Source organism: Pholcus phalangioides, unplaced genomic scaffold (assembly GCF_987345545.1).
Source record: "Pholcus phalangioides strain wild (caught in Gottingen) unplaced genomic scaffold, Ppha-v1.0 ptg000001l_1, whole genome shotgun sequence".
Lineage (NCBI taxonomy): Eukaryota > Metazoa > Arthropoda > Arachnida > Araneae > Pholcidae > Pholcus > Pholcus phalangioides.
In genome coordinates this window covers 16,004,555-16,029,535 of record NW_028301594.1, presented here as the reverse complement: position 1 = coordinate 16,029,535, position 24,981 = coordinate 16,004,555, and the positions used below count along the sequence as shown (strand labels likewise).

Below are 24,981 nucleotides of genomic sequence, written 5' to 3'. Positions count from 1 at the left end.
AACCCCCATGTCTAAACATAACTGTGGCGCAAACCTTAGTAGTTCATTAAAAAACTTACCGATTTTCTGGGAAACACTGGAACTGAAACTATCATGAAATGTTAACACAACAACAAACAAACGTGATGACCTGCTTTAAACGTATCAGCAAAAATTGCCAGGGCTACCAACATATTAAAACAAAAAGCCCTGAATCATCCAAAGTTAGGCTACTGTCCCAAGTAGGGGCACTTGACTGTATGTTATGAATCTAAAAAAAGGAATTTTTATTGCTGAGAATTTTTTTAGATACTTAACACCACAAAAGTCATCAGGATAAAATTTAACAATTGTAAACTGATTTTCATTAAGGCAAAGCTTAACAAAAAAAGTAAGAACTGGCAGTGCTATCCATATAGAAACATTCACACATTCAATTTTAATAGCAGTTGATTGAGGAATTTTTAATTGTTTTTTTATAGTATTTTTTTCTTTTTTAATATGATAGCAGAAGTATGGTTTTTTGTAGAAAACTTCAAAAATCAATGAAAACATGCAGAGATAAAACAAATAATGTGTGTCAAATTTAATCACAAAATGCTAAGTATTTTATGCAATGAAAAGAAATTCTTGGGAAATTATTTTACTTGGGAAAATACTGTCACATAGAAATTAAGAAATCACTCAGAATATAAAATATAAGTAAGAAAAATTTTCCACAAAAAAAAAACTAAATAAAGTCCAGTTACTTGAGTCATTGGACAAAGAATTCTGGACAAGTGGAACACAGGATGAAGTTTGGCCCCCAAAAGCTTGATTTGCAGCACCTACAAGAAGACTCCTCTGAAAGTCACTAACACCAGCAACCTAATATGAAACATACACAAAGAAAAAAAAACCCCATGAGATCAATAATCATGAAACCAGTATACAGATTTATACAGTAATCTATTTTGTCAAATCTAAAAATTTGCACATCACAACATGGGAAACAAATTCAACAGCAATTATTTGGTGAAAACGAATTACTAACAACAAATTTTTAATTAATAGATTTCTAATGGGGTGTATTCAGACAAAAAATAACAAGTTTTGTTATGACCCAAAATTATTTAAAGTTTACTTGAAAACTTATAGCGAAAACAATGAATTTGGTTAATGTTACTTCAAAAGGCCTCACCATTTATTAATACAGTAAAACCTCCCAACAACGGCCATTAATTGGTCGTTATTCGGAATAGACATTTTATTTCTGAAAAAAAACAACAAAAACAACTTTTGAATGTAACATGGAAAATTATAATTGATAACGATAATTATATAATAGATTATATTAGAATATAGGGTTATATCAATACTGTAATACTATAATTGATTAATCGACAGGGCCGCTGCTAGAGGGAATCAGGTGGGTCTGGTGACCTGGGTGCCGGACAAGAGGATGTATATATTTTGGGAGGGACAGAGTCTGGGTCGTGTCTGGTCTGATGGACCAGAGGATGTGCAAATTTCCCCTTTAAACTCTCCTCCAACATTAGAGGGGAGGGGGGTGCCAAAATGTATGCTTGCTGCAGCTGACGAAGCATCTAGTTGCAGCCCTGTTAATTGTTCTACAGCATTATTTAGTCATCCTAAAATTTAGACTTGCAGTGCTGAAATAGAACACAGCAGAAACAGATTGGTGAGAAAAACTAGAATGGACCAACATTGTATACCAGCAACCCAAATACTTCTTTATTCCCACTCACAATCAACTAGACCATACATTCTCAATCCAAGACATGTGGGCCAAATGTGGCCCGTGATCTCAAACCTAATTTTGTAAGAATTAACTAAGTAGCACATTTTCAGATCACTTCAGTGACCTGCAGCACATTTACTGATCACTTAAGTGTCCTGGAGCCCTGTTCCAGATCACTTAAGAGGCCTGTGGTGCATTTACAGATCACTTAAGTAACCCACGGCACAACTATAGATCACTTGTGGTCCTTTTTCCTTATCCACTGCCTTCAATATACGCATCTAGCATTTGTACCCAGGAAAAGAAAGCATACATAATTTCCCCTCCCATAGAGTTTCTGTGGGAACGGGTGCTCCCTCTGAAATCAGCTTGGAAATTATTTTTCTCATAGGGATATGCATATTTTTTTCGACTCGTAGCCTTTATTCGGAAATTGCTCTTTAGAGGTTAAGTCTAGAGGACACGTTTGGTTCCAACAAAATGTGGGTGTTGTTCGGAGGTGACTGTTAGAGGTGGTTTCACTGTATATGATAACAGCAACTCATATAATTTTCATAATAAGATGTTTACTAAAAACTTTGGGATTCGCTTTATTTTTATATTTTATACTCACAGTGGTAAGTGGTACAGAAGAAAAAACAAATGTCTGGGAAGAGGTTGAAGTTGAAACCAGATTAGGGAAGGATTCTATCAGTGTTACAGGAGAACTTGATGATGGCATGGCATTGTTTCTAGTCTTAACACTGCTAGAACTGAAGTCACACTGTGTACGACCTGGGAAAAAAATCCATAACTTGATTTATTACACTTCTTTAAACAATTCAAATAAGTTTAAATAAGAAAATAATTTTGAGATATGTTTAAAACTGCATGTAGTTATATTTCCTAATGTCAAAGATAAATGTGGCTTGCTCTATTTGGTGGATTTTTTTTCCAATTTTCTTTGCAGCAGAAAAAGATTTGAAACGAGAAAAGTACATTGAGTCATCAAATACATGAACAATGAGTGTATTTTTTTTTTTAAATACTAAACCCTAAAGCTTGAAATAAGCATTTACTGCATATTTAATGGGAAAGAAAAAAATAAAACAAGAAATTTATGAAAAATGCCATTTTACAAACCCCTAAATTTTCATTAAAAACTATAAGTAGTTTGGTATGACATAATTTATCATTGACTACAACAAGAACTAAAGTATTTTTCTAAAATCCTCCCAAAAATACAAATGTTTGAAAAAGATACCTGAGAGAAGCTGAGCAAGTAAAGCATTTTGAGGTAACAAATTTGTCACTGGCTCTGCTGTATTTTGAAGATCTTTATTCAACACAGATAAATCTGGTGTTATGACTCTTTCTTGCCTGTTCTGAGGAACCTGTGAAGCAATTGTTACACTAATATCAGTCAGTGAAACTGCTTGTGAAGGCTGTTGAGCAAACTGTTTTGGACTCCCCCCTTGCGGTGATGAGACACTCCTGGACCTTGTTCTGTGTCGACTCTAGAGGAAAAACACAATCATCATGAATAATATTAATATAGGATCAAATCGGTAAATCTTTTGTTGAATTGGATGTTACAATATTATTTTATTGCACAAACCATTATTACTGTCTCTTACAAGCAAGACTCCCAACAACTTAATTTTTTCCCCATTCTTTGCTGGTGCTTAGAAATCTTAAAAGGTAGTTTTTGAGTGAAAAAATTAATGATACGGTAAAATTTATTTCTTTTAGATGAAACAAACAAAAGCGTAACCAATGTGCATATATGCTTATTTAGGAGTTTTAAACTATATATTTCTCACTAAATTGTGTCCAACAGCAGTTTACGCTTAATATGTTTGGCACACAATTTTTTTTTCATCACTTTCTATTCATATTCGGGTTTCTAAAAACAAGGGTTTCTAACTTTCCATTTATAGAGATATAATGACTTTTCTTTCCGAGCTCACCTCAGCATAATATCCGGAAAATAACAGTTTCCTTGGTTTCCATTTATAATTTTTCATCAATAGATTTTTTTTAATTTGCTTGAACAAATTTTCATTTCTTGAGGAAATGCCCTTCTGCTATCCTCAGCCCATTTTTCAAACTTTAAAATAACTTTGTCTTAAAACAAAAATATATTCCTTTTTTTACTAATATATATTTTTAGGGCCAGTATACTTTCATATTTCATCTTTTTCAAATTTTAAATATTTAACATTTTAAACATTTTTTAACAATAGTTTACAGCCAACTGACAATTTTCCCCAGTTTTTTTTTCCATTCACATCCACAGTGACACTTGGAAAACATTGGTTCAAGGCGTATCATTGGTTCAACACCATTTGCCACCTATGAAATTTTGTGTTGAAAAGTTTAAGAGAAGGATGTAGCCATCACTCTTCTTTTTAAATTGATTAGAATTGCAAATTACTTCACAAATTAGATTTATTCAGGAAAAGAGATGAGTGTTTTATTCAAATGTCCTGGCTACTTTTTTTTTTGTGAGAAATATATAATTAAAAATTAGTTTTACTTTACCTGTTTACAGACTTCTATTATTTCTGAAAAGCGTATATTTCAACATGCTTAGTTTTTAATCAGTGTTGCAAACCATGTAAAAATGTCTTTCTCCCCTGATTGTCTATCTCCCGGAATTAGACTGCCTTTCTTCTAGACAACCAGAAGGAAGGTTTGATAAGTTGAGAGAAAAATGAAAAAAAAAATCTAACTTTCTTGGTTGCAACATTAAGCAAGCTGCAGTAATATTTCATCTAAAGACTTTGCTTTGAGAACGCAACTTGTGCTTGAGCAAAACAAAGACAAATTAGAAATCTGTTGTCCCCATAAAATTTATGAAAAATAGATTAAAACAAATAAATGCAATTGACAAAAATTATCCAGAGTATTAGTGCTTGTCCAAGTAGAAAATAAACTGCCAAAATATATAGAACATGTTGCGAGTGTCAAGCATAAATATCAAGTGTTGAAATAGAGAAATCTGGTACGGCATTTTGCCTATCTCTTAATATGGTTAAACTTAAATGAGTTTTTTTTCACCATTAATTTTGAACAAACTTTGCTGCTGACTATATTTTATTTATCAGAGGGTAAAGGGTCCCTAATAAATTTTTTTCAGATTTTTTGGTTGACATTCATTTTGGATTTTTTTACATTTTTGTTCAATTTTGTAAGAATGACCCATACATGCTCGTACTCATGACCCATACGTGCATATTTAAATGAGTATAATCAGAGGTAATTTTTTCAAAACTTTTTGATGAATCACCTTGGGACCATTCCTTGTGAGTTTGAAATATGTTTTTATGTGCACTACCTTCTCTTATAACCATTAACAACCATCAAACTACTATTTTGGAGGAAAAAATACTCACTGGTATCTCTGGCATCGCAAAAGTTCCAACACTAGCAGAGGAAGTCGTAACAGCTGGTGCTATTCTACGACTTCTTCTAGTGCCGATTGTTTCAAAAGTTTGTGGTGGTTGCTGGACTTGCTGACCAGTAGCGTAAGAGTGACGTCGAAAAACTTGAGCTTCTGATGATTTTGTTGACACTCTGTTTCTGGCACTTAGCAACTGCTCACTAGACTCCTGTTTTATTTGGTGTTCCACCATATTTTGTTGATGCGGGTGCTGTTGAATGACTGGCAGAGATGTGGCAGAAAAAATGTTCTGGATTTGAAGTGAACTACTTACATTCTCCGTAGAATTTTCAACCACTGATTTAATTACTTGATTTTGAGGGACAATGTCAAGTGTTAGAAAAAGGGGAACATTTTGAGTCTTGATTTGACTGCTGCTTTGAATCGCTGAATGATTTAGGGAGACATTTGGCTGTTGTGAGAATGTTGTTAAAGGCACTTGAACAGGCTGAACTGCCTGGAAAATTTGAGGCTGCTGTTGCTTTGGAATAACATTCAAAGTTTTCTGATTAACAATTCCCCCACTCAACTGCTCTGACTGAATTAACTGATTACTGCCATGTTCTTTTAGAACTTGGACATGCTGGCCAGAATTCGCACTCACTATATCACTAGACACAAATATATTCTTCGCTCTACACTGCTGCAGATGATTTTGAAGGTTAGCATTAACATTCACTTCTGAAGGAGAAATACCAGATGGTCCCACCATACTAACTTCAGACTGTACCGGATCAAGATGCAAAGATACGCTCTGGCTGACTTGAGTTCGTCCTGGGACATTCTGAGCAGCTAAAATGTTGTTGCTAGATGATATGTTCAAGAAATTATTAGAAGACACTTTATCTGATGAACCGAGAAGTTTATTTGACTGTTGTGATGGCTTCTGTGAAGTGAATGTCTTGCGTTTCAAATCACTTATCCTCTTAGAAGACATGAAGCTTGGAGGTGGTGAACTGAAAAGACTAGCATTTTGGGTTGTTGTAGAATAATATGAATTTCCCTAAGAAAAATATTTAAAAAAAACTCACTTTAATGCACTCAAAATTACCCATTAAAAATATTAGCATACTTATTTTCAGGCAACAAAATAATTACTTTTTGGATGTTTGAAACATGGTAAAATAAAATTTGTTAGATTAAAACAACGAAAAATACAGCTGTGAAATAAAATAAAAAATTACATAGGTTTAATATTGTAATTATTGTTTGAATTATTTCCAAATTTTTTTTACTACAAGATTTTCATATCTTAACATATGCAGTTTTTTCCCCTACAATAAATAAAGTCAGTATCCAACACACCTCTTGCATAGATGATAACTCTGTTACTTGGCTGTTATATGGCATCTCTTCGGGCAAAGTAGGTAGCTTAGAAGTTAGAAAATCTGAAAAAAATTATAATATATAAAACTAATTTATAAGTTCTTATTGCAAAAAACAGATAAAATACTTGAGATAAACTTGCTTTTTTTCACTCTCAAACAGACAAAAATTAGAGAATTCTGTAATGCAAGAAAAAAAAGAACTGACCAGGAAAGGGTTCTAATGTGTCCATGAAGTCATCAACAGATGGTTGTAACTGAACAAGTCCAGGTTGAATGAAATCAGATAGAGTTACTCTTGAAGCTGAAAGGAAAAAAATGGAGGAAGAAAGAATAAAAATTTTCTAATATTTTAACCTGCAAAAAACATATAAATTATAAAAAAATTTAAGAAGCTTTTAATTCATTGATGAAACCACATATAATTCTGGATTTTTGCTGTCTCAATGAAGAGATATGAGCAGGTGGCAAGAGCTGTACTTTAATGTACAATGAAGTGTTATATCAATTAAATATTAGTCACTATTAAATTTATATTGAAGGATTTTTATTTCTAAATGCACACAGGCATCCCTGAAACAATGATCGGCACAATACGAAAACAAGTACTTCTGTATTTTTCAGGCATACAGCAAACTCAGCCCCCTTCCTGATCCAGCAACTGAACACCAGACTGCCTGCCTTACTTAGGGCCCTAATGTCAGTTGATTTTAAAACTAAACTATTCATTAATTTTTAGAACTTGCTCAAAAACTTAAGGATAGGAAACATGGTAAACTCTTGAATCATTTACATGAGACTGGGATTGGGAGCAACTTGTTGAATCGGACAGAATTGTGGTCAAAAGACAAGTCACAGTGAATTATGAACAGGGAATTTTCTGACTAGGACAGGTGTTAAAAATGGAGTCCCTCAAGGAAGAGTGTCCTTGTTTCCCATTCTTTTTTCACTTTTTATTGATAAGTTCAATTGGGGTATCAATTCGATTGTGAGCAAATTTGCAGCTGACGTGAAGCTTATGGGGATAGTCAGGAATCAAAGCAAAACGAGACGCTCCAGTCAAACTTGAATATGACTGCAGCATGGGCTAATGATTGGAGCATGACCTTTAGCATCGACATAGTGCATGGTCACTCGTTTTACTTTGAACAACCCATGCTTCACTTATGAGTTGAATGGTGGTGCCATTCCAGATGCAACTAGGATCACCGATTTGGGAATCCTTGTTGATGAGCGGCTTAGTTATATTGTTGAATACTGTTCAGCAGCGGTTAAAAAAACATACAGATTTATACAAACACAACGCCACAACAGGCAAAATGCCCAACGAGGTGGCTGAGAAAAAGATGCCCATAAAAATATGGATGTCATATATTTCTCAGTTTCATTCCCAAAAAAGTCTCTTTGCATTCTCTCAAGGTGATCCTTCTAACTTTTCCGGGACCTAGTTCGTCCTGGATTGGAATATTCTGTTAGGTTTTGGAGACCATACTTACAGAGGGACATTGACTTGGTCGAAATGGTGCAGACAAGGCCGTGGCAAGAGGGGGGGCCTTGAGGGTCTGGTCGTCTCCCCGAAATGGTTCCCCTGTCCATTGTCCGAATGAAATTTCTGGATACAGGCCTGGGTGCAGCGAAGAAATACACATGTTTTTGATGGTACACAGGGCTTAAGCTATGAAGAGAAACCTGATTTTTTGAAAATGTTTACATTGGAAGAGTGCAGGTGTCTGGGATATGATCAAAGTGTTTAAAAATTTCAACCGGATGGATAATATAGACCATGACTTAATAATACATCGTCAATCAACTGCTTCAACAAGGGGACACCAGTATCAATTGGTAAGGGACAATTCTAAGTTGTGGTGTCACAGAAAGTTTTTATCTAACAGAGTTGTGAATAAATGAAATAGCTTATCTCTGGGCGGTCGTAAATTCTAAAACAATTCACACATTTAAAAAGAAATGTGATAAACATATTGGAATAAATAGAGAAGTTATCCATACTTAGATAAGACAACCATAATTTTTTTTATGGGCAGTATATTTATTTTTTATCATAATTGTTTTTTATTGTTCGTATTGGGTTGCTGTATTTTTGATATAGTTTACATATATATATTTAAAAGCCATATTTTTATGGGTATCCTTTTTTCAGCCCCATCATTAGGTATTTTGTCTGTCGTGGCCCTTATATTTGCATATCTCAAATATCTGAGAAAAAAATCAATACAATAAATTGATGAATCAATACATTTCAATACATTGTAAAAAAAATTATGCACCTATTTCTCGAGGATTAGGAAAATCAAATGGTTGATTTGGATTTAAAGTACTAAAAAGAGTATCAGAGAAATCCATGATGAAATCATCATCAACACTTCCTGGGAAACTGTCCATTGACCTTTGTGACCATCTGCAATCAAAATCTATGGCCATCTGGAAGAATGCAGTTCATATAGAATTGGTTAATAATAATAAAATGTGAGATAAAAAATGATGTTTTTATTTTAAATAATAATAAAAGAGCAAGATACAAAATGAAGATACAGAGTGTTAAAGTCATAGACAGATTAACCACCTTTCATTGAGGAAAAACAAAATACAGATAATGACTGTCTAAATAAGCATTGCCTAATTTGATTTGATTGCAGTGATTCTTAATTTGACCAGTAATTTTATTTACCGCCTAACAATGAATAAAATTGCCTCTTATTACTATGAAGCCTCAAATCAAAACCGTACAAAAAGCCATCATGTTGAACAAAAATATAAAACATAGTAACCAAGCTCATTAAAAAAAATTGTCTTAAACATGAGAAATTTTTTTTCACTTTAAATACAAGGCAGAACTGGCTAGAATTGAAATTTTATATTCATTGATACCAAAATCAAGTCTATAAATCACATCCTCATTGAATTTCATTTTATCATGCTGCAATGGAATCAGAGTAAAAAATATATTTCATATGATGAGTAAAGAAAAGCCCCAACAAAATAAAAAATTAACTTACGCTTTCTGAATCTGAACTTGGCTTGAACCTATAGTAATCTTTGGCAAATATCCTCCACTTTTTGTATTCAGCAGTGATATTAGCCATGCGTCTCTTCCAGTAAGCCCCTTCGATAACAACAGCCTTAAAAAAAATATGAATTTAGAATATGGTGTGTGTAACTTTCACATTCAAAACTTACAGAAATTTCATCATTAAAATTTCATAAAGTTATCAATTAATATTGATATTGTTAAAAGTTTATGTAATTATTAAAACCTGCAAGAGAAAAAGGATCCTAACGTAGAAGATTTTTTCTTAACTTTATCAAATTCATAATTTAATTTTAAAAATGTATGTATATATATATATATATATATATATATATATATAAAAGTTGAAGCCTTCAAAATGAGTATTTCTTGGAATTAGAAAGAAGAAAAAACATGGTAATATCCCTAATAAAATAAAGTATAAAATTCAACATCTGAAACTTCCATCAACAAAATTCTACACTTAAAAAAAAAAATAAAATAATAACAAAAACAAATCTAATGGTTACTGGTCTAGTGAAAAATTAAAGAATGCTATTACACAAATGTTTCTGCATTAAGAAAAAACTAACAATATTAAAACTTTGCTGCATTAGATTTTATAAAATTTTACTGGAGAAAAAAATTGTCTTAAAATAAATTCCAAATTTACCTCAGCTTTTGTATGCATATCTCCATCAAGGGGAGTTGCAAATTGGCACACAAATGTTTTCATCCTCATCACAACTGCAAGAATATCAGTAAAAAACAGACTTTAGATATGCATGTACAACTAACAGTTTTGAAATATAATCAAGGTTTTATTACATTTTACAAATTTAAAGTACTTGATAAATTTGCAATTGACTTCAAAAAATACAAGTAATTAAAAAGGAAGTTTGTTTCCATGCTAACTATGTTTAAGGGTTAAACATTGCTACCAACAAAAAAAAAACAGTTTTGGAAAAAAAAAAAATTCTTTAAGTAATGAAAATTCCCATTTATGTCTTATTGCTCAAACTGCTTTTGCTTGTCTTTTTTTTTAAGTAAAACCACTATTTAAAGAATATTTTATTTTTTCGGATAATTTGAGTTTTTCGATAATCTGAGGTGACCTCAGTCCCATCCAACTCAAATTATCAAGACTATTGTATTGCATATGACTATTATTTACATATCATGAGATATATCTAAACAAATTTAATTACATTCAAATGATGTGAAACATAAAAATGTACATCTTTCATGGATTAAAGAAAAGCACAAAACAATCAACATCTATCATTTAATACTGAGAAAATATGTACTAAACAGCAATAGATTAGTAACTTACATTGCATATGCCAAGCCCTCCAAATCATATTGTTAAGCCTTATCTTCTCCTTAAGCCTCAGCTTGAGTCCTTTAAATTGCTTCCACCTAGGAGATGTCAGCTTTCCACTAGAATTGCATATAATAAAAATGTTCAATATAAACATATGGATGCTATAATCCATGAAACATCAAACTCTTTTGGATTTCAAAGTGAAAAAAATAAAATCTAATTATATTAAAGAAAAGTTATTCACATAATAATGCAATGGCAAGCAGCTTATTTTACAATATCTTATAAAAAAATGAATTTAAAACTGAAATCTCACCTGAATTGAAAAGTTGTCAAAATATTATCAAAAAAACTTTGCTTATTCATATTTCTTTGGAAATACCTTATTTTGGCTTACAATTTTCTTTGTTTTTCTTTTATTACTACTGTTTTGAAAATTTTGAATATATACAAATATATGAAAAAAAGATGCCCATAACAAATACAGATGTCATATATTTAAAAAAAATATAGCAATCCAATTAAAAATACAATAATAAAAACTAAAAACTATATAATATTATACAATGCCCATAAAAAATATTTATGGTCTTATTCTAAGTATGGATAGCTTTGGATTTACTCCAACATGTTTATGGTATTCTTTTAAACACATGTAAATATATATATATATCTATTTGTGGTAGGCTATAATAATTTCTTCCACCTGAAGCAATCCTCTTGCTACAATTCCAGAACTTTTTCCTAGATGATTAGTAGTAGGGTTGTTTCGTTTAAACATGTTGGTACTGGTGTTAGCCAAGTGGTTTTTTTTCTTCAAAAACCACATAAAAATCAAGGCCATCATTCAATCAATTTTTTTTTTTATACTTTCATCATTACCCCCAGTTAATCAAGGTTCTACTGTGCTGTAATAAGTGATTTATGAAAAAAACATTAGCTATATATATGGTGACCATAATTAACCTGTTGATAAAGGTTGATAAGAAAATTTGCCACCATTCGACATTTAAATTTTTTTCTTTGTTAATAAATGGTGGAAGTGGATCCACTGTTTCCCCCCCCCCCAGAATCAAAGTCATCTTTAATGGGTTAAAGTTCTGATTCCAAAATACCATAAAATAAGAACCACTGATCAGAATGACTTGAAAATTTTCAAGGATACTCCTGAAGCAATGGAATTTTCTTTGATGAAAGAAAGAAAAAACTTTAAAATGTATCGTGCAAGACATATAGAAAACGAGATGTTGTGTGATGATGCTGATTTTTTGGAAGCAAAAATTCATCTCTGCCTCTACCGAGAATCGAACGTATGCCAGACAAGTGCTGAGTTACCATTAAGCTACAGAGGGGTGGAAAATTTCTTCCTTGGAGCCTGTATATGATATAAAAATGCAATATTATGCTGATATCCAAAAAATCAGCATTGCCACACAACATCCAGTTTTCTGTATATCTTACATAAACAAGTGGAGAGCCCCATCATGTCATATAAAAATGTATCAGTAGATGATCCTGTACTTGGCCAGCCAGCTGTATAATCTATTTTGAGCAAACACATCATATCACAACATCATCAACACTAACAAAGTAGATGCTGAAGAATCATTTCCATAATAACAGGATGACAAGCTGCCATGTTCACCTGACTTTATACTTGCAGCTTTTGGTTTTAATGCTGCCTCAAAATATTGTGTTCAGTAGTGAGATAGCAAATTTTGATGAATTGAAAGTACATGACCCTGACATACTCTGATCGTTTGTTGAACAAAAATTTTTGTGCTTCCACCTCATAGCCAGAACACAGTGGACAATACATTTAACATTTCATGTGAACTTTAGTCTGATTAATAACTTCATTTTTGTCATTTTTCCATTGTGCAATGCTAAGTTAGCATTTTGCCCTGACTGGCTATCGCTCCCATTTCTGTGAGCAAATTTCCCACATGGTGGATGAGTACAGTGTCGTCCATTTTACATTTTAAAGTTTTTTCCCCTTCGCCATACAAAATTCCATTGCTTCACAAATATTCATGCAACTTTTCAAGACATTCTGACAAGTGGTTCTTATTTTTCATTGCTTTTAAATTGGAACTTTAGTTATAATCGCCATGTATATCATAAATCATGGCTTACTAATCTGCATTAATTATGCTTCTTTAAACACATTGTATTTTTAACTAGATTTTATCACAGGTTTTTGTAAAATAGCTTCCTAATTAAGTATATCAAGAGTAACTGGAGTAAACAACTATTATATGGTTAATAAATAGCATTAAGATAATTTTCAAACACAAAATAATTCCCTAAGTTAAGCTATAAAATAATTTAATTGCAAAAGAGTTAGCTTTTGTTAAAATTTAAGAAATATTTATAGAAAAATTAATATGAAAATAATGCTGATTACAGTAAATAATAAACATTATTTTAATTAATTATTAGAAGTTTGAATGATTTTTTCCTGTTCTAATGTAAATGCTATTTAAATCAAGAAGACTGGTTTAAGCCAAAAAAAAATTTTTTTTTACCAACCCTGGTTAGTGGACCCATTTGAAATCATTTCATAAAGTATAATAGACAAGAAAATAGAATATCAATTTTATTGTTTGCTAAATCTCATAGGTATCCTTGTCTAATTTTGGAACACAAGTTGTTCACGTGAACTCAATCTAATGCTCCTACACATATGATAATCAGATGTCATTCACATCTTTCACAATCTGATTAGATAATTTCAAATATTCCTTTCTCACAAATTTTACCATATTAATCCTGCAAGTATGTAACATCACTTATATAAGAATAACTAATACACTACTTTGTTTTTTAACTCATTTTCATTGAAACAAAGCTTTGTAATCCTCATATTTTTTGGAGGATGATAATTTGAGATAAAAATAATGCATGGTTTGAAAATAAAAAGATAAGAACTAGAAGCAGTTTTTCAATCACTATATGCTTAATTATTCTGATTCAAGAATATAATCCTAGAAGTGTTAAGCTGTAGAGTGGGAAGAAAATATTATATCCTCATCATTGTCACCTCACTTCTTTCATCAGTAGAAAGAATTAATAACTTAATAATGTGAATAGAGAGGAATAAACAAATCTCAGATGCAGCAAACAGAGTTCTTATCAGTAAAAAAAGAAAAGCCTCTATCAGTTTATGTATGAAGTTTTGCAGCAGAAATACATTGCAAATGCTAGGACATAGATAAAACTGATACAGGAGAGGGGGGGGGGAACAAAGTCTGGGGTTGGAAAGCTAAGTACCATAAAAAGTTGGAGGGGGAAAAAAAAGTTGGAGAAGAGCATCCTTGGAATAATGCCAGGTTCTATAAAGACTTGAGAAAGGGGGAAAGAAAAAGCACCTCTTGGCTTGGCAATGAAAACCAGTACAACAAGGATCAGAAAAGGAAAGATATAGTAAACAAACAAGAAGGGGAAAGAACACTTAATGATACTAAATGCAAATTGAAACAGAGAGTCTGAAATATATCACACAGTTTATCCTTATCAAAGACATTATCTGATAAGAAATTCTCTTCAAAATTCTAATCAATTCCTTTTTTTTATTGAGTTACCATGGGAGAACATTGCAAAAAAAAAATTATAAGCACAATCATTAGAAATCCAGTACCTTGAAAACTTTTAAATTCACAAAAAAATTTAAATGAGACTTACCTGGCAAGGCTCTATTTTGTGTAAGACAGTTATTCCATATAATGTTCCCTCCTTATTAAATGGTTTTTGTTATTTTATGCTTCAACTAATCTATATCCCTTGGTGAATTACTATAACTAGAAAAATTAAGATAACTTGAAAATTTGTTTTTTAGGTTAGGAAAAATAAGTTCTTGGCATGCACTTGAATATGCTACTACTTGACCAGGATGTGAGAAATTTAAGGTGACACATCCAGGTCACCTTAATGGCAACTGAAAAATTGGTATTCAGGCTAAACTTTTTAAAATTCACATCAGCTTGCCTACCATGAAAATGGTTCCAAGACCCAGAAGAGTAAAAAGCTTATTATCCTTAGATGCCAATTTAACAACCACAAACTGAAAAGTTTTGACCCCAACACTAAGTTTTTTGACCACCATGGCAACCTGGTGCCTGGGATTTGTCAATCCCTGGTCTAAGGAAGACACAAAATTTTATGATTTCATGACAAGTGTGTCTTCTAACACAGCAAGGGGTCATTAAGTCTCGAAAAATGTAGACATCAGCCAAACTTCTCACGAATTTAGCATATTTCTTTGAAAAAAACTGCCAAACTATTGGGTTTTTTCTTTTCCTGGTACTTGGCAACCCCTTTCCATCTTGGTATATATGAAAAGAAAATTTTAAAAAATTTTGTGTAACCTAATCTAGTATATGTTCATATAAAATTTTAAGCTTCATTACAATTTCAGACTTTCACACCTGCTCAAAACATTAACAAGCATCCATGCTCCCAACCAGGATTTAGATCTCAAATTTTACTGTATATAGAAGTGTTATGCATGAAGTGTTAAAAAAAATCAAATGCTACAAAAATTAAGAAAATATTCCTTAAAATATCCTATTCTATCTATAAATATTTATCCCCCCTCCTTTTTTTCATTTATCACACCAAATTTTTATTTTTGATATGAAAATAAGCCAAGGAACATAATTTTTCTCTGGACTTGTGAGTTGGAGACTGGATGTGTGTCTCAAAATGTTTTGACATTCATTTGTTAGGAGTCAAGTATTTTTTATGATAGACAAAAGAGTGTGGCAAGATTGTGATTTTGTTTCTGGTTTAAATATCAAAATATTTTGAAATAGACTAGCTGTGCTTCATTGAACATTAAATGTTTTATGATATAAATTCAGAAAATTTTGTTTCATCCTCAGACTAATATTTAATAACCAGATAGAAAATTTAAGAAACCAATACAAGTTGTTTAGCAAGGTATAAAAAAATCGATTTTTTTTAAAAATCAAAAAATATGATTTTTTTAAAATTTAAATTAGATTTTTTTGATTTAAATTAGATTTTTTTGATTTAAATCGGATTTTTTTTTATATTAATTAACTGACTGCTTATTAATTAAAACAAATCTTGTTAATCATTAGGAATGCATATTTTCATATCATCAAGCTGCTTTTTTCTCCTAATCACTCAAATTTAATTGAGCATTAATCAAAAAACTACAAGCAAAAAATATGAACACCAAAAATCCATGTTTATGTAACATGAAAGGTCATTGACCCCACATTAACTTCATGGAGATTAATTTTTTTTATAGAGAAAAGTGCTTTTATTCATGAGCCCCCCCCCTTAAAGTAAAGTTAATGGTGGCAACACAGTATCACACATGGTGCAGACATCTCAATTCACTCCATGCACAACCAATGCGCCATTCACATCAACTAAATAAAACCAATTCTATTGACAAATTCCTGTACAATGTTTGGATGTGTATCTGACTTGCATTAGGTTGCTTACTAGTTTACACATTTGTATTCTCTCACAGATTCACTGAGTTTGGGTAAAAAAACGAGCAAACTCAAAATTTTAATACAATAAGTAAAATCAAAAGCTCAATGATATTTATGTTGGTACAAGATCTAGCAATTTAGGGCATAGAATTCAAGGCTTTACACAAAAAATTATTCCTCTGTTTTTTGATTACAGTGCCACATCGTAATGCATTAAAAATAATTGGTGCAGTTTAGCTAAGTTCAACTCCCTATATTTTTTCTGCAATTTTTTCTATGCACAAAATCTAGAAATAGAGCAGCTTTCTCTCTGCACTGTATCTAGGGCTTAAGTTCAAGTCTATATTTATCCCAGAGATCTTTTATACTTCTTTTAAGTATGAACTTTACCACATATCAGCAACATATGCATACCATACCAGATTACTTTTACTTTCATATCATTGAAGTTATGAAAAGAAAAAACAATTTAAATTTTGTGATTTAAACAATTTTCTTTTTTTAATCAAGTGACTTAAATTGACATACCCTGTTTTTTAGCCCACATTGTGACCTGGTATGTTGGATTTTTCCAAGTTCTGGGATTTTTGGCAAAAAATAAACGTTAGATTATGTGAAGAGATGTGCACATTAAATGATAGAATTCTCAACATAAATGGTACATAGCAGTGTTTCTTAATCATGGGAGGGAGAAGCCTGACAGGCCACCAGAAATTACACATAGAAAGTTTTTGGTGCCAATACCAATTGTTTTAGTTGCCACGATGAGTTGGCACCTGGAATTTGTCAAGCCCTGGTCTATAGAGAAAGATATGGGAGAAGATAACTGTTTGTACTGACAAGATACACACATTAAATAGAGATTCAAAAGAGCTGTAAAGCAGAATATGCCACAAACTGTGACGTACCTAACAGATTAATCTCAATAAGAATTAAGAAAAGAACTCTCTTCTGCACAGAAAAGACTGTTCTGCAAATTCTACTGCCGGACATTTTCAATCAGCGTAGGGTTCATTCAAGGGCGACTTAAGAATAAATCTCTACCCAACCGGGGACCTTTTTTTGGAGCCCTCAAGTGTTTCTCAATCTTCCTGAAAACAAGGACCAGTAACATTTTTTAAACAATTTGACAACCACTTTTGTTCTGTTTTATGGAACAAGCCTGCAGTTTTAGTTTTTCGTTTTTTTTTCAATGATACTTATTTGAATTTTTAATAATTACTAAGTTGTAACACACAGCGTTTTCACAATATAAATTATACTATAATATACTTATGGCTACAAATTACAAATATTTATCTCACATATTAGTCAAGTTTAATATTTTTCCTGCAATTTTAATTACGATCAGCGATAGTGTTCACTTTTGGCAATGTTCATATTTTACAGATTGTTATCTAAGATCCCAATCTATCATATTTCTTCTCAGTGAAATATGGTTATCTTGTCATTTGAATATTTTTGTAAAATACTGTACATTTTTGTTCACTGCAATTTGCAGCAGACCTTCATTTTCACACACTTCAGCAATTTTTTGCAATGATTAGCAAATTGCATTTACAGCAATAAACTGCCATTTTCAGAAAAATTTAGCGATATTTGGTATTTAAGATCACGATTTCTTGCATTCTTCTCGATGATGCATAGCGAACAGTATGAAGATATAAGTTTGTTTGAACCGATATGCATATTACAGCATATGTTTTATCGAATCTGCCCGTGGGCCACCTATGTCATTGTCACAGACCACACCTGGTTCGTGAACTATAGGAACGCTGATCTACAGCATGTGATTGAGAAAAATAATAATGCGAGCGTGTGGATTGGATTTCAAATTTGTTGGCGCAAGGTGCCAGCATGTGAATGACCAAATGAGTGGAAAAGACCAGGTCAGAGAGCGCAAAAAGAGCCGAAGCAAAATGACAGAAATGACTTGGTAACAAAAACAATTTTAAGCCGAAACAGTGTACTAGCAACTACATACAATTCTTTTCTCCCCCTCTCTCCTCACAATATACCCGTATATTACATTCTTTTTTTCCCGAGGAGTCTTCCAAAGTCCAGCCTGTCAACTCTCTCCCATGATGCACAGCAAATTCTGAAGACATGTAAGTTTTTAAGAATAATGCTCTTTTGAAGACACTTTCGAAAGCAGGGTGAAAAATGTATAAATTACAAGATCCAATGATCCCTTGGGAATGTTATGATCCGGGGAATTTATTAGTGTTAGTAGACAAACATCCATGCCTGAACTGGGATTCGAACCCAGACCTGCAGTCAGAGGCTAGCTCCCTAACCACCGGACTGCCAGGCAGCAGCATTTTCATTTTCAGCACTTTGCAGAGCTTTGTAAACATTGTTGATTGAATGCTTTTGGGTAGCATCAGAATCACCAAATCTAGAATAGGCCTATGTATCCAACTGTTTTGTTATGCAAACTGTTGTTTCACCTATTCACGAAATGTGCACCATAATTTTGGATGATAATTGTTAGTTACTGTACAACGAATAGTCCAAGACCATGTACTAAATACATGATTTTTTTCTATCCAGATAGAAGTTTTTGATGATTTCTCAAAATATTAATACACAATGAGTTTCTGGATCCACAAACTAAGAAAAATTAATGAACCAAATAGCCTCACATACACACCCCAAATAACCTGATAAAACTTTTTTGCTTTAGCAGAGTCAGTAATTGCAATATGCTAGATTTGTATTATTTGGCAATATTGCTACGATTCCCCTTTTCATTTAAAAAACGTAACACAAATTTTGTTGACAAAATTTGGTAAAAAGTAGGAATGTAGGATGAAAAATAAAAAAGTAAAACAAAAGCTAGAAAGTAGGATGAAAACTAAAAAAGTAAAACAAAAGCTAGAAAGTAGGACATAAGTAGAACATTTTACCAAAAAGTATGACATAAGTAGAACATTTTACCAAAAAGTACGACATAAGTAGAACATTTTACCAAAAAGTAGGAGCTCTGGGATATGTCATCCTGACCATAAGCAGATAAAGGCTCTTTGTATGGGGAGGGGGCAAATCACAGTATGTATATATCATACACAAACTCTGTACTCAGTTTCTTAATCACAATCCACTATATTTTTTATATAATAAAACTACCCTCAGAATATTTGCAGCACAAATTGCACAGCACCTCCAAGGTGCTCCAAGGGCTTTGATTTCTAAATGGTGTGCTACAGCACCTCCAAGGTGCTGTAGCACACCATTTAGAAATCAAAGCCCTTCAATATAATTTAATTTGAAAAATATCTCACAACCTTATCACTGGCATACTTGGGAGAAAAGTGGTGGGGCGAGATTGCAGTGGTTCCCTTTTCAGTAAAAAACGGAAAATCAACCCTTTGGAAGAAAAGATCCCACCACCCCAAGAAAACACTGCATGCATTACTGCCCCTACCTACCAGTCACTGACAGATTAAAAGAGACACCCCCCCCCCATTCCCAACAGAGAGAAAAAATATTCTCTAGGGAATATCTCATACTCCTGGTTTGTTGCATCTTCCATTCCCCCCCCCCTCCCACAAAAGTTCATTAATCTATCTCTGCTTCCAGCACCATAGCACACTGTTTCGGAATCAGTTTTACTACAGTATAACTGTTTTAACAAACTCGCATGCGTGTGTTAAAACATTATGCAAGAAATGTGAAAACATACATTATTCTAATATATGTGAGTCAGGATTAAAAATAAATACGTGAATATTTTTCTTCCAACTTTTAACCATACCAGTTAAACACTAAATTTATCGAATGTTTTTATTCCCGGTATATACCCCTCCTTCCATAAAGCATTCTTGCAGATTTAGTTATCATAATCCTATCCTATTCATTTAATATTACCGTCGAATCCTGTTTTAACAAATAACGTTATAGCGAAAATCTCGTCTTCACAAACACTTTTCTAATCCACCAGATAAGTTCACATAGAAACAATACAAAAACCTGGAATTCCTTTATAATGAAATTTTGTTATAACGAAGTGATTTCTCCAGTCTCTTGGAGTTCATTATAACAGGATTCGACAGTAAATATATATATGAGTTGGGAAAAAAAATTGTCAAAAATCAATTTTCTTTCAAAAATTTAAAAAAAAGTTTTGAAAATAAGTAATATTCTTAGCAGCCCCACTCGAGAAAATTTACTAAAGGTCTAAGAGTAAGAACTACAGTAATATCTTGGTTTTCGTTGGTTGCCTCAGATTTCATTGTTGGGAAATTGTGTGTTGTGGTCTTTGTATTTGTGTCTGAATGAATATTTGGGTGTTCTGCTCACTGTGATGAAGGTTTTTCAAAGTGGATGCGAAATCCCAATGGCACCTCGAAACTTCAACACCAGTTACAGTTCAACCAGTTAGAGCTACACTAACCCTAATCATTCCAAAGGGCAAAGATTGTGTCATATTTACTAGCACAGTTCACGTTGTGAATTGACTACACCCAGACATGATGATTTGATACAGAAAACAGAGAAGATCACCTTTGAATTTTGACACGGCAAGTTAGTAGCATTTCACGTTGGACCAGACTGACTCGTCCATATGAAACTATCAATATTCTGGTTAAAAAAAACGACTTACGTGATAAGAATACATGTATCAATATTCAGGCATCTGGAGTTTTCAGTAATTTTACTGATGCAGCTTATATGTCGGAGACTTAATCGTCTAATCGCCCACACAATGCTAACGATTATGTTGGCTCTGGAACAGAAAGAAGTTGGACACACTCCTGATCTAGAGCATGAGCAAATGCTCTTCGCGGACATGTTTGGCGCCGGAAAAAAAAGTCGCCAGAAATCGCCAATCTCTGGATTATACAGCACCTGTTCCGAGCAAGAATGCGAATGACCAAAAAGGTGGCTCAGAGAGCAAGGAATCGGGTAGGGGTGTCATCAAAAAGAGTGACCAACAGAGAGTGAAGCAAGTGAGCGACTAAAAGAGTGACTTAGGGAGGGCTGTGTGGGCTATCGTGGTGGCAAGTTCGGAGAGGGAGTGGCAAGTTTGAGGAATGAGTGGTCAAGAAAATTAGAATAAAATGGGAGAGGAGCAAAACAAAATTTGTGTGGCCAGCAAGTGTTAGCCTAATAGCTCGTGCTTATCTTTATCACACACACATACACATCATACAGAAATCACAGCCAAATTTAAGTACATTCAACCAGTCAATCCAGTTTCAATGTATTATTAATTATTTATTCCGAGTTTACCTGTATGCCAGGGTCATGCACTCGAAGAGCTTCGTCAGTGATGCATCAATTGATATCGACAGCGAACTCCTAGGGCCGAACGTGTAAGTCTTTGAGGTCTCTTTGCAGGCCGTCTCGAAGTCGAAGGCCTGGACAGGGATCGGCGATGACTCCTGGTCACAATCGGACTCGTGGACGACCAGGGACGGACTATCGTCCTCACCATCTTGAACCTCTGAGTCGTCAATATCGGAGACCATGAACTGACCACTGTGGATGGTCTCCTCGTTGGCTTTTTCCTGCTTCGACTGCCGTTTCCTACCGTTCGGCGACATCTTCTTCGCTCGCGATAATTGGGCACGCCTTTCAAATTAGAAACGATTCCGAGTCCATTTTCATTCGAATAATAAACATCGCTTTATTAGCGCACAACGTACTAAATTTCGCTCTGGCGACATTTTTCTTTCCTTTTTTTTTTCTCTGGATGATTTTATTTACTCTCTGATACGCATGTGTTAGTGACGTAAACAAGCCTTGAGGAACACTCCCCCAATGAGATTGCGTTCACTGCGTTCACAGCTCTTCATCGACAATCTACCGACTTCAACCAGCATCTAATTTTCGTGACTTCTGATTCGTTAGCATCACTTTTACCGCCCAAAACACTTGGCCAATGGAGGAGGCTTCGGTACATGATATCATCAATAATCTTCTGGTGTCCCTTGACCATATTCTCTTCTAACAAAAAAAACGTAACATTGAAGATAAAGTTTGACGGCGCACCCACTGAGGGGTTAGCGTTTTGGCTGAAACTAGTGGAGAGGGAGGAGAGTGACTGGAAATTTGTTTAATATTCATTAAATGGCAGTATGGGTTCTCGTATAACATCAATAAATACACTCTATTATACAGGCGAAAAACAACGATGCTATGGAACTCCTGCTGCCGTCTGTCAGATAAAAACAGAATTAGTTACTATGATTCTTCAATTTGATTTTCAACCGGTTTTCCGCGTAAGAAGGAATAATACGTGATGGTAGCTGCATAGATTTTCATGCGGCATAAAATAAGTTATCTTTTTAAGTTTGCCGCAGAATTTCAGAAATTACTTTTGGTTTGAAGAAAAAAAAAATACTCGAAACCCACACAGACAATTGGGTATTTCACGACAAACAACTTACTGCAATACGTACCGTATTTTAATGTGTATGTAGTGAGTCCTAATCCGTATAGATGGCACACCCTCCTCACACATCTTCTTGTGGGTATAGTTGCTTGTAAAAAAAGTTCAGTTTCACTTTGTACTGCTCATAGCATCAGTTTTTACATAAGGAACCCCCTTTTGGTTAAAAATTGTCTCAAAAATTGCAAGGGTTTTTGTTCTGGTGGATAATGTTACAGATATATCTGTTCAACTTTTTCCCAAATTTTGAGCCCAAAAAAAGGTCAAGGGGTTCCTTATACACTTGAAATTATACTAATATTTTAGGACAATTAGAATATTACTTCAGCAGAATTTTTGCCATTTTTGACCCCACATCAGCAAAAGTAAGCAAAGCACTGACACCCCACCCCTCTTTTTTTGTCAGAAAAATTAAGTAAGATGGAACAAAGCCTATCCTAGACTAGTACTGGTCCCTATCTGGAAGACTTCACTGAGCACCCCCCTTCCGAAGGAGTACGCAGGGGCATAAGTGGCCCATGCCCTCCCCAAAACATAAAAAAATTAAAATATTTTCTATAATAAAAAACTAAATGTGTTGTCAAAGAAAAAATAAATTTTTTGTTGTTTTAATGAATTTAAATTAATTTAAATGCTTTTTAGAAGGTGGTAAAAGTTAAAACCTCTCTCGAAGATTTACTCTACTAAACAATACATGCACTTCTTCCATATTCCTCTGTGGCACTTCTAACGAATTGTTTCATGTTAGAATGTGCATGTACGTGCAATGAACCTGGTGTGAAGTTTGTTTCTGTATATGCTTGTTTCAGTATGTGTAGTGTGCTGAAATCTGCCATCAGTTTTTCTAACTATGAGTGAAGAGTAATGATTGAATAATTGTATCGTTGTAATTTACTCTGCCCTCCTGCAAAAAACTCGATACGACAGTGCATTAGCGTACGCAAGGGGAGGGAGTTGGGGCCCCTCCACCCTCGAGCCAAAATTGTAGTGTTATTTTGCAGGGAAAAACTTACCCCGCCCAGAAGGAAAAGAAATCTTAACCCCCCCCCCCTCGAGAAAATTCTGTGTACGCCTATGCGATAGTGTCTCCCCACACCCAAAGAAAAATCAGGCCTAAAGAAAAACTCAAAAACAGCCCCGTCCCTAAAATTTCTCGTCTACTCAAGATTCCCACCCACGACACGTAAACTTTATTGCCCCTTGTCCAACCTTGAACTTGCTACAGCCCCCCCCCCCCCCATGCATGTAAAACTTAACAACATTATAGGGCTCCTAGGCCAAGTGCTGTTCTGAGGCCTCTCTCTGAGTACTTGATTGCAAGTACCAGAAGGATAAGGCCTTCCAGTTTACATACATACTGTACTTTCGGAAATCATAGATCACATTTTCCAGTTTTATATTTTCATACCCATTACGTAATCATCATTTGAATTCTCCCCTTCTGCCTTGCCATCAAAAGTCAGCAAATACAAACCCCCTCCACCCCGCTCCCCATGAGTGCTGACGTAATAGGCCTACTTGAATGGCCCCCTTTGTAACAGGAGTTCCAGTGTAACATTAACATTCTCTAATTACACATAATACGTTACAGTAACCACACTTGATTCGCGCAACAACGTTTGTTGATAAAATGTTGGCTCTCGTGGTGCAGCAATGTTGAACTCTACCCGTAGTGTATCTTTTCAGAGCCCCGGGGAAGACATTTTCTTGAGGTCCCCTTAAAGAGGAAAAAATTATGCAAAATAAGTGTACCTTTTTGTGAGTCCCCATTTGGCTCGGGACCCAGGGGCAGCACCCCGGTTGTCCTCAGCCTAGTTACGGCCCTCATATACCCACTGAGCTAGGAAATAATATCCTTATAAATAGCTCAGCGGATCTACCATAGTTTCCCTTCTCTTACGTCAGCGGTTCTCAAACTTTTTCCAACCGCGGCTCCCTTGAACAATTCATGGCTCATTTGGCTCCCCAGAATAGCTTAATGCAGGAGTTCCTGAAATATGGGTCGCTACCCAAACTAACTTGGGTGGCAGGGACTCCTAAAATAGGTCGTAAGAATCCACTTACAATCCAGGATTAATGAAAAACATTTCCTAATAAATGGAAAATAATTCCCGGATTAATGATTAATAAAAATGATTACAAAATTCATGATTAATGGGAAAGGATTTCAGAATTGATAAAAAAAAATGATTCCAGAATTGATAAAAAAAATGATTCCAGAATTGATAAAAAAATTATTCCAGAATTGATAAAAAAATTATTCCAGAATTGATAAAAAAATTATTCCAGAATTGA

The 24,981-nt window shown here is 33.9% G+C and overlaps 1 protein-coding gene across 1 annotated transcript in view; it reads right to left on the bottom strand.

The window, feature by feature from the left end:
- Positions 1-21,984, bottom strand: part of Mondo (MLX interacting protein mondo) — a 28,898-nt gene extending 6,914 nt beyond the window's left edge. Inside the window, exons 1-11 of the mRNA XM_089231367.1 lie at positions 21,525-21,984; positions 10,828-10,934; positions 10,168-10,241; positions 9,484-9,606; positions 8,755-8,908; positions 6,678-6,773; positions 6,450-6,532; positions 5,098-6,147; positions 2,964-3,216; positions 2,334-2,494; positions 729-846 (exon numbers count right to left, since the gene is read on the bottom strand). Coding sequence (XP_089087493.1) covers positions 729-846; positions 2,334-2,494; positions 2,964-3,216; positions 5,098-6,147; positions 6,450-6,532; positions 6,678-6,773; positions 8,755-8,908; positions 9,484-9,606; positions 10,168-10,241; positions 10,828-10,934; positions 21,525-21,838 — 2,533 coding nt within the window. The 5' untranslated portion in view covers positions 21,839-21,984. The remainder of the gene's footprint in view (positions 1-728; positions 847-2,333; positions 2,495-2,963; positions 3,217-5,097; positions 6,148-6,449; positions 6,533-6,677; positions 6,774-8,754; positions 8,909-9,483; positions 9,607-10,167; positions 10,242-10,827; positions 10,935-21,524) is intronic.
- Between the last annotated feature and the right edge of the window lie 2,997 nt (positions 21,985-24,981).